Source organism: Procambarus clarkii, chromosome 11 (genome assembly GCF_040958095.1).
Source record: "Procambarus clarkii isolate CNS0578487 chromosome 11, FALCON_Pclarkii_2.0, whole genome shotgun sequence".
Taxonomy (NCBI): Eukaryota; Metazoa; Arthropoda; class Malacostraca; order Decapoda; family Cambaridae; genus Procambarus; species Procambarus clarkii.
In genome coordinates, this window is record NC_091160.1 from 52,636,068 (window position 1) to 52,645,812 (window position 9,745).

Consider the following 9,745-nt stretch of genomic DNA (forward strand, 5'->3'; position numbering starts at 1 on the left):
CATGTGGTCACTAGTATGAGGTCGCCAGCAGGAGAGGTCACTAGCATGTGGTCACTAGCATGTGGTCACTAGCAAGTGGTCGCCAGCAGGAGAGGTCACTAGCATGTGGTCGCCAGCAGGAGAGGTCACTAGCATGTGGTCACTAGCATGTGGTCACTAGCATGAGGTCACTAGCATGTGGTCACTAGCATGTGGTCACTAGCATGTGGTCACTAGCATGTGGTCACTAGCATGAGGTCGCTAGCAGGAGAGGTCACTAGCATGTGGTCGCTAGCATGTGGTCACAAACATATGGTCGCCAGCAGGAGAGGTCACTAGCATGTGGTCCCTAGCAGGAGAGGTCACTAGCATGTGGTCACTAGCATGTGGTCGCCAGCAGGAGAGGTCAGTAGCATGTGGTCACTAGCATGTGGTCACTAGCATGTGGTCACTAGCATGTGGTCACTAGCATGTGGTCGCAAGCAGGAGAGGTCACTAGCATGTGGTCGCCAGCAGGAGAGGTCACTAGCATGTGGTCACTAGCATGTGGTCGCTAGCAGGAGAGGTCACTAGCATGTGGTCGCCAGCAGGAGAGGTCACTAGCATGTGGTCACTAGCAGGAGAGGTCACTAGCATGTGGTCGCCAGCAGGAGAGGTCACTAGCATGTGGTCACTAGCATGTGGTCACTAGCATGTGGTCGCTAGCAGGAGAGGTCACTAGCATGTGGTCCCTAGCAGGAAAAGTCACTAGCATGTGGTCACCAGCAGGAAAAGTCATTAGTATGTGGTCCCTAGCAGGAAAAGTCACTAGCATGTGGTCCCTAGCAAGAAAAGTCACTAGCATGTGGTCACTAGCAGGAGAGGTCACTAGCATGTGGTCCCTAGCAAGAAAAGTCACAAACATGTGGTCGCTAGCAGGAGAGGTTACTAGCATGTGGTCACTAGCATGTGGTCGTTAACAGGAGAGGTCACTAGCATGTGGTCGCTAGCAGGAGAGGTCACTAGCATGTGGTCGCTAGCAGGAGAGGTCACTAGCATGTGGTCGCTAGCAGGAGAGGTCACTAGCATGTGGTCCCTAACGGAAGAGGACACTAGCATGTGGTCATTAGCATGTGGTCGCTAGCAGGAGAGGTCACTAGCATGTGGTCACTAGCATGTGGTCGCTAGCAGGAGAGGTCACTAGCATGTAATCACTAGCATGTGGTCGCTAGTAGGAAAGGTCACTAGTAAGTGGTCGCTAGCATGTGGTCGCTAGCAGGAGAGGTCACTAGCAGGAGAGGTCACTAGCAGGAGAGGTCACTAGCAGGAGTGGTCACTAGCAGGAGAGGTCACTAGCATGTGGTCACTAACAGGAGAGGTCACTAGCATGTGGTCGCCAGCAGGAGAGGTCACTAGCATGTGGTCACTAGCAGGAGAGGTCACTAGCATGTGGTCACTAGCAAGAAAGGTGACTAGCAGCAGAGGACACTAGCATGTGGTCACTAGCAGTAGAGGTCACTAGCATGTGGTCACTAGCAAGAAAGGTCACTAGCATGTGGTCACTAGCATGTGGTCACTAGCAGGAGAGGTCACTAGCATGTGGTCCCTAGCAGAAAAGGTCATTAGCATGTGGTCACTAGCACGTGGTCCCTAGCAGGAGAGGTCCCTAGCAGGAGAGGTCACTAGCATGTGGTCACTAGCATGTAGTCACTAGCAGGAGAGGTCACTAGCATGTGTTCACTAGCATGTGGTCGCCAGCAGGAGAGGTCACTAGCATGTGGTCCCTAGCAGGAAAATTCATTAGTATGTGGTCCCTAGCAGGAATAGTCATTAGCATGTGGTCGCTAGCAGGAGAGGTTACTAGCATGTGGTCGCTAACAGAAGAGGTCACTAGCATGTGTGGTCGCTAGCAGGAGAGGCCACTAGCATGTGGTCGCTAACAGGAGAGGTCACTAGCATGTGGTCCTTAGGAGAAGAGGTCACTAGCATGTGATCGCTAGCAGAAGAGGTCGCTAGCATGTGGTCTCTAGCAAGAGAGGTCACTAGCATGTGTGGTCGCTAGCAGGAGAGGTCACTAGCATGTGTGGTCCCTAACGGAAGAGGTCACTAGCATGTGGTCCCTAACGGAAGAGGTCACTAGCATGTGGTCCCTAATGGAAGAGGACACTAGCAAGTGGTCACTAGCAGGGGTGGTCACTAGCATGTGGTCGCTAGCAGGAGAGGTCACTAGCATGTGGTCGCTAGCAGGAGAGGTCACTAGCATGTGGTCGCTAGCAGGAGAGGTCACAAGCATGTGGTCGCTAGCATGTGGTCGCTAGCACGTGGTCACTAGCAGGAGAGGTAACTAGCAGGAGAGGTCACTAGCATTTAGTTCCTAGCAGGATAGGTCACTAGCATGTGGTCACTAGCATGTGGTCACTAGCAGGAGAGGTCACTGGCATGTGGCCACTAGCCGGAGAGGTCACTAGCATGTGGTCACTAGCAAGAGAGGTCACTAGCATGTGGTCACTACCATGTAGTTCCTAGCAGAAGAGGTCACTAGCAAGAGAGGTCACTGGAATGTGGCAGCTAGCAGGAGAGATCACTATCATATGGTCACTAGCATGTAGTCCTTAGCAGAAGAGGTCACTAGCCTGTGGGCACTAGCAAGAAAGGTCATCAGCAGCAGAGGACACTAGCATGTGGTCACTAGCAGTAGAGGTCACTAGCATGTGGTCACTAGCAAGAAAGGTCACTAGCATGTGGTCACTAGCAGGAGAAGTCACTAGCATGTGGTCCCTAGCAACAGAGGACACTAGCATGTGGTCACTAGCATGTAGTCACTAGCAGGAGAGGTCACTTGCATGTGGTCGCTAGCAGGAGAGGTCACTAGCATGTGGTCGATAGCAGGAGAGGTCACTAGCATGTGGTCCCTAGCAGGAGAGGTCACTAGCATGTGGTCCCTAGCAGAAAAGGTCACTAGCATGTGGCCACTAGCACGTGGTCCCTAGCAGGAGAGGTCACTAGCATGTGGTCGCTAGCAGGAGAGGTTACTAGCATGTGGTCGCTAGCAGGAGAGGTCATTAGCATATGGTCGCTAGCAGGAGAGGTCACTAGCATGTGGTCGTTAGCAGGAGATGTCATTACCATGTGGTTCCTAGGGGGAAAGGTCACAGCCATGTGGTCACTAGCAGGAGAGGTCAGTAGCATGTGGTTACTAGCATGTGGTCACTAGCAGGAGAGGTCACTAACGTGTGGTCACTAGCAGGAGAGGTCACTAGCATGTGGTCACTAGCAGGAGAGGTCACTAGCATGTGGTCACTAGCAGGAGAGGTCACTAGTATTTAGTCGCTAGTATGACGTCACTAGCATTAGGTCACTAGCATGTGGTCACTAGCAGGAGAGGTCACTAGAATGTGGTCTCTAGCAGGAGAGGTCACTAGCATGTGGTCCCTAGCAGAAGAGGTCACTAGCATGTTGTCCCTAGCAGTAGAGGTCACTAGCATGTGGTCCCTAGCAGAAGAGGTCACTAGCATGTGGTCCCTAGCAGTAGAGGTCACTAGCATTTGGTCGCTAGCAGGAGAGGTCAGTAGCATGTGGTCACTAGCATGAGGTCACTAGCAAGAGAGGTCACTAGCATTTGGTCGCTAGCAGGAGAGGTCACTAGTATGTGGTCACTAGCATGTGGTCATTAGCAGGAGAGGTCACTAGCATGTGGTCGCTAGCAGCAGACGTCACTAACATGTGGTCGCTAGCATGTGGTCGCTAGCAGGATAAGTCACTAGTATGTGGTCGCTAGCATGTGGTCGCTAGCATGTGGTCGCTAGCAGGATAAGTCACTAGTATGTGGTCGCTAGCAGGAGAGGTCACTAGCATGTGGTCGCTAGCAGGAGAGGTCACTAGCATATGGTCACTAGCATGTGGTTCCTAACATGTTGTCGCTAGCATTACGTCACTATCATGACGTCACAGGCATGTGGTCGTTAGGATGAGGTCACTAGCATGTGGTCGCTAGCAGGAGTGGTCACTAGCATGTGGTCGCTAGCAAGAGAGGTCACTAGCATGTGGTCGCTAGCAAGAGAGGTCACTAGCATGTGGTCGCTAGCAAGAGAGGTCACTAGCATGTGGTCGCTAGCAAGAGAGGTCACTAGCATGTGGTCGCTAGCAAGAGAGGTCACTAGCATGTATTCAATAAATGTTTTAATGTTTAATCAGATAATGTCGTATCATATATAAACATTTCCTTTATTGACCAATTTGTCTTTTCTCAGACTGAGCGGCCATGATAATTGTCATAAGTTCAGCCATAAAGGATCCTAATTAATTTGTTTCGTATTAATGGGCATAATATATCACCCTGGCTATTACCTCTACATGGGCGTCTGGTTCGCGCCAGCACGGCCTTCCTTGGTCCCTTTCTGACCAGGGCTGCTGAGGTCCTTCCTTGGTCCCTTTCTGGCCAGGCCTGCTGAGGTACTTCCTTGGTCCCTTTCTGGCCAGGGCTGCTGAGGCCCTTCCTAGCTCCCTTTCTGACCAGGGCTGCTGAGGTACTTCCTTGGTCCCTTTCTGACCAGGGCTGCTGAGGTACTTCCTTGGTCCCTTTCTGACCAGGGCTGCTGAGGTACTTCCTTGGTCCCTTTCTGGCCAGGGCTGCTGAGGTCCTTCCTTGGTCCCTTTCTGGCCAGGGCTGCTGAGGTCCTTCCTTGGTCCCTTTCTGACCAGGGCTGCTGAGGTCCTTCCTTGGTCCCTTTCTGGCTAGGGCTGCTGAGGTCCTTCCTAGCTCCCTTTCTGGCCAGGGCTGCTGAGGCCCTTCCTTGGTCCCTTTCTGACCAGGGCTGCTGAGGTCCTTCCTAGCTCCCTTTCTGACCAGGGCTGCTGAGGTCCTTCGTTGGTCCCTTTCTGGCCAGGGCTGCTGAGGCCCTTCCTAGCTCCCTTTCTGACCAGGGCTGCTGAGGTCCTTCCTAGCTCCCTTTCTGGCCAGGGCTGCTGAGGTACTTCCTTGGTCCCTTTCTGGCCAGGGCTGCTGAGGCCCTTCCTAGCTCCCTTTCTGACCAGGGCTGCTGAGGTCCTTCCTAGCTCCCTTTCTGACCAGGGCTGCTGAGGTCCTTCCTTGGTCCCTTTCTGGCCAGGGATGCTGAGGTCCTTCCTTGGTCCCTTTCTGGCCAGGGCTGCTGAGGTCCTTCCTTGGTCCCTTTCTGACCAGGGCTGCTGAGGTCCTTCCTTGGTCCCTTTCTGACCAGGGCTGCTGAGGCCCTTCCTTGGTCCCTTTCTGGCTAGGGCTGCTGAGGTCCTTCCTTGGTCCCTTTCTGGCTAGGGCTGCTGAGGCCCTTCCTAGCTCCCTTTCTGACCAGGGCTGCTGAGGTCCTTCCTTGGTCCCTTTCTGGCCAGGGCTGCTGAGGTCCTTCCTAGCTCCCTTTCTGGCCAGGGCTGCTGAGGTCCTTCCTTGGTCCCTTTCTGACCAGGGCTGCTGAGGCCCTTCCTTGGTCCCTTTCTGGCTAGGGCTGCTGAGGTCCTTCCTTGGTCCCTTTCTGGCTAGGGCTGCTGAGGCCCTTCCTAGCTCCCTTTCTGACCAGGGCTGCTGAGGTCCTTCCTTGGTCCCTTTCTGGCCAGGGCTGCTGAGGTCCTTCCTTGGTCCCTTTCTGGCTAGGGCTGCTGAGGCCCTTCCTTGGTCCCTTTCTGGCCAGGGCTGCTGAGGTCCTTCCTTGGTCCCTTTCTGACCAGGGCTGCTGAGGTCCTTCCTTGGTCCCTATCTGACCAGGGCTGCTGAGATCCTTCCTTGGTCCCTTTCTGACCAGGGCTGCAGAGGTACTTCCTTGGTCCCTTTCTGACCAGGGCTGCTGAGGTCCTTCCTTGGTCCCTTTCTGGCCAGGGCTGCTGAGGCCCTTCGTTGGTCCCTTTCTGACCAGGGCTGCTGAGGTCCTTCCTTGGTCCCTTTCTGGCCAGGGCTGCTGAGGTACTTCCTTGGTCCCTTTCTGGCTAGGGCTGCTGAGGTCCTTCCTTGGTCCCTTTCTGGCCAGGGCTGCTGAGGCCCTTCCTAGCTCCTTTTCTGGCCAGGGCTGCTGAGGGTCTGGCCAGGGCTGCTGAGGGTCTGGCCAGGCCATGACGAGAGATCATGGTCCTAACATCTCTCCAAATGTGAGAGCCCGCAGAGCTCTCATCCCAATGTGAGAGCCCGCAAAGCTCTCATCCCAATGTGAGAGCCCACAGAGCTCTCGTCCCAATGTGAGAGCCCACAGAGCTCTCATCCCAATGTGAGAGCCCGCAGAGCTCTCATGCCAAAGTGAGAGCCCGCAGAACTCTCATCTCAATTTGAGAGCCCGCAGATCTCCCATCTCAGTTTGAGAGCCCACAGAGCTCTCACCCCAGTGCTAGAGCCCACAGAGATCTCACCCCAGTGCTAGAGCCCACAGAGCTCTCACCCCAGTGCTAGAGCCCACAGAACTCTCACCCCAGTGCTAGAGCCCACAGAGCTCTCAGCCAAGTGCTAGAGCCCACAGAGCTATCAACCCCAGTGCTAGAGCCCACAGAGCTTCCACCCTAGTGCTAGAGCCCACAGGGCTCTCACCCCAGTGCTAGAGCCCACAGGGCTCTCACCCCAGTGCTAGAGCCCACAGAGCTCTCAGCCCAGTGCTAGAGCACACAGGGCTCTCACCCCAGTGCTAGAGCCCACAGGGCTCTCACCCCAGTGCTAGAGCCCACAGACCTCTCACCCCAGTGCTAGAGCCCACAGAGCTCTCACCCCAGTGCTAGAGCCCACAGAGCTCTCACCCCAGTGCTAGAGCCCACAGAGCTCTCCTCCCAGTGCTAGAGCCCACAGAGCTCTCACCCCAGTGCTAGAGCCCACAGAGCTCTCACCCCCAGTGCTAGAGCCCACAGAGCTCTCACCCCAGTGCTAAAGCCCACAGAGCTCTCACCCCAGTGCTAGAGCCCACAGAGCTCTCACCCCAGTGCTAGAGCCCACAGAGCTCTCACCCCAGTGCTAGAGCCCACAGAGCTCTCACCCCAGTGCTAGAGCCCACAGAGCTCTCACCCCCAGTGCTAGAGCCCACAGAGCTCTCACCCCAGTGCTAAAGCCCACAGAGCTCTCCTCTCACAGAGATGTGAGTAACTAATACAGTCTTGGAGTAGCGTAAGACGAGTGATGACTCGTACCATGTGTTCTTTGTTCATCATGCAAGGGATCAAAGAGCCGGCGTGCAAGCTGCGTTGATTGACATGCAAATTTACAATCCACTGCATGTAGGTGGCGGGCCCAGCTTGATGACGCTGTAACATGGCATCAATCCACTCCATGTAGGTGGCGGGCCCAGCTTGATGACGCTGTAACATGGCATCAATCCACTCCATGTAGGTGGCGGGCCCAGCTTGATGACGCTGTAACATGGCATCAATCCACTCCATGTAGGTGGCGCCCAGCTTGATGACGCTGTAACATGGCATCTATTAGTTATGGGTTGATGCCAATGAGAACACGTGGGAATTAGTTAGTTTATTCAACCACCAACACACACACACAGACCTCCACACACACCCCTAATGGTCTCCCATATGAAGGTCGTCAACCATGATGAGACTCGTCAACGGAACTGATTGATTGATTGATGGAGGACACTCCAGGCGGCTTGGAGGACATTTAAGGCGGCTCGGAGGACACTCCAGGTGGCTCGGAGGACACTCCAGGCGGCTCGGAGGACACTCCAGGCGGCTCGGAGGACACTCCAGGCGGCTCGGAGGACACTCCAGGCGGCTCGGAGGACACTCCAGGCGGCTCGGAGGACACTCCAGGCGGCTCGGAGGACACTCCAGGCGGCTCGGAGGACACTCCAGGCGGCTCGGAGGACACTCCAGGCGGCTCGGAGGACACTCCAGGCGGCTCGGAGGACACTCCAGGCGGCTCGGAGGACACTCCAGGCGGCTCGGAGGACACTCCAGGCGGCTCGGAGGACACTCCAGGCGGCTCGGAGGACACTCCAGGCGGCTCGGAGGACACTCCAGGCGGCTCGGAGGACACTCCAGGCGGCACGGAGGACACTCCAGGCGGCTCGGAGGACACTCCAGGCGGCTCGGAGGACACTCCAGGCGGCTCGGAAGACACTCCAGGCGGCTCGGAGGACACTGCAGGCGGCTCGGAGGACACTCCAGGCGGCACATGTGGACAAACTAACCTCAAGGTAAGAGAAACTCTCGACGGGAAAAGTTAGTTACCAAATCCCATCGTAACAACAACAGCAATGGTCCGTGGCGTAAGCCAACAACGACCCCGGTAGCACGCGGCAACGACCCTGGAAGCACGCGCCAACGACCCCGGAAGCACGCGCCAACGACCCCGGAAGCACGCGCCAACGACCCCGGTAGCACGCGCCAACGACCCCGGAAGCACGCGCCAACGACCCCGGAAGCACGCGCCAACGACCCCGGTAGCACGCGCCAACGACCCCGGTAGCACGCGCCAACGACCCCGGAAGCACGCGCCAACGACCCCGGTAGCACGCGCCAACGACCCCGGTAGCACGCGGCAACGACCCCGGAAGCACGCGCCAACGACCCCGGAAGCACGCGCCAACGACCCCGGAAGCACGCACCAACGACCCCGGTAGCACGCGCCAACGACCCCGGAAGCACGCGCCAACGACCCCGGAAGCACGCGCCAACGACCCCGGTAGCACGCGCCAACGACCCCGGTAGCACGCGCCAACGACCCCGGAAGCACGCGCCAACGACCCCGGTAGCACGCGCCAACGACCCCAGTAGCACGCGCCAACGACCCCGGAAGCACGCGCCAACGACCCCGGAAGCACGCGCCAACGACCCCGGAAGCACGCGCCAACGACCCCGGAAGAACGCGCCAACGACCCCGGAAGCACGCGCCAACGACCCCGGTAGCACGCACCAACGGCCCCGGTAGCACGCGCCAACGGCCCCGGTAGCACGCACCAACGACCCCGGAAGCACGCGCCAACGACCCCGGAAGCACGCGCCAACGACCCCGGAAGCACGCGCCAACGACCCCGGAAGCACGCGCCAACGACCCCGGAAGCACGCGCCAACGACCCCGGAAGCACGCGCCAACGACCCCGGAAGCACGCGCCAACGACCCCGGTAGCACGCGCCAACGACCCCGGTAGCACGCGCCAACGACCCCGGAAGCACGCGCCAACGACCCCGGAAGCACGCACCAACGACCCCGGAAGCACGCGCCAACGACCCCGGAAGCACGCGCCAACGACCCCGGAAGCACGCGCCAACGACCCCGGTAGCACGCGCCAACGACCCCGGTAGCACGCGCCAACGACCCCGGAAGCACGCGCCAACGACCCCGGTAGCACGCGCCAACGACCCCGGAAGCACGCGCCAACGACCCCGGAAGCACGCGCCAACGACCCCGGAAGCACGCGCCAACGACCCCGGAAGCACGCGCCAACGACCCCGGAAGCACGCGCCAACGACCCCGGAAGCACGCGCCAACGACCCCGGAAGCACGCGCCAACGACCCCGGAAGCACGCGCCAACGACCCCGGTAGCACGCGCCAACGGCCCCGGTAGCACGCGCCAACGGCCCCGGTAGCACGCGCCAACGACCCCGGAAGCACGCGCCAACGACCCCGGAAGCACGCGCCAACGACCCCGGAAGCACGCGCCAACGACCCCGGAAGCACGCGCCAACGACCCCGGAAGCACGCGCCAACGACCCCGGAAGCACGCGCCAACGACCCTGGAAGCACGCGCCAACGACCCCGGTAGCACGCGCCAACGACCCGGCATCGTAACCTCGCCACGGACGACGACTTAAACCCTTCTCCCAAGACAC

The 9,745-nt window shown here is 58.1% G+C and overlaps 1 protein-coding gene across 1 annotated transcript; it reads left to right on the plus strand.

The window, feature by feature from the left end:
* The first annotated feature begins 6,036 nt into the window (after positions 1 to 6,036).
* LOC138363758 (uncharacterized) lies at positions 6,037 to 9,502 on the plus strand. The gene is made up of 4 exons (XM_069323150.1): positions 6,037 to 6,101; positions 7,181 to 7,338; positions 7,597 to 8,133; positions 9,063 to 9,502. The coding sequence occupies exons 1-4, from the start codon at positions 6,037 to 6,039 to the stop codon at positions 9,500 to 9,502; spliced, it is 1,200 nt and encodes a 399-aa protein (XP_069179251.1).
* The last annotated feature ends 243 nt before the right edge of the window (positions 9,503 to 9,745 follow it).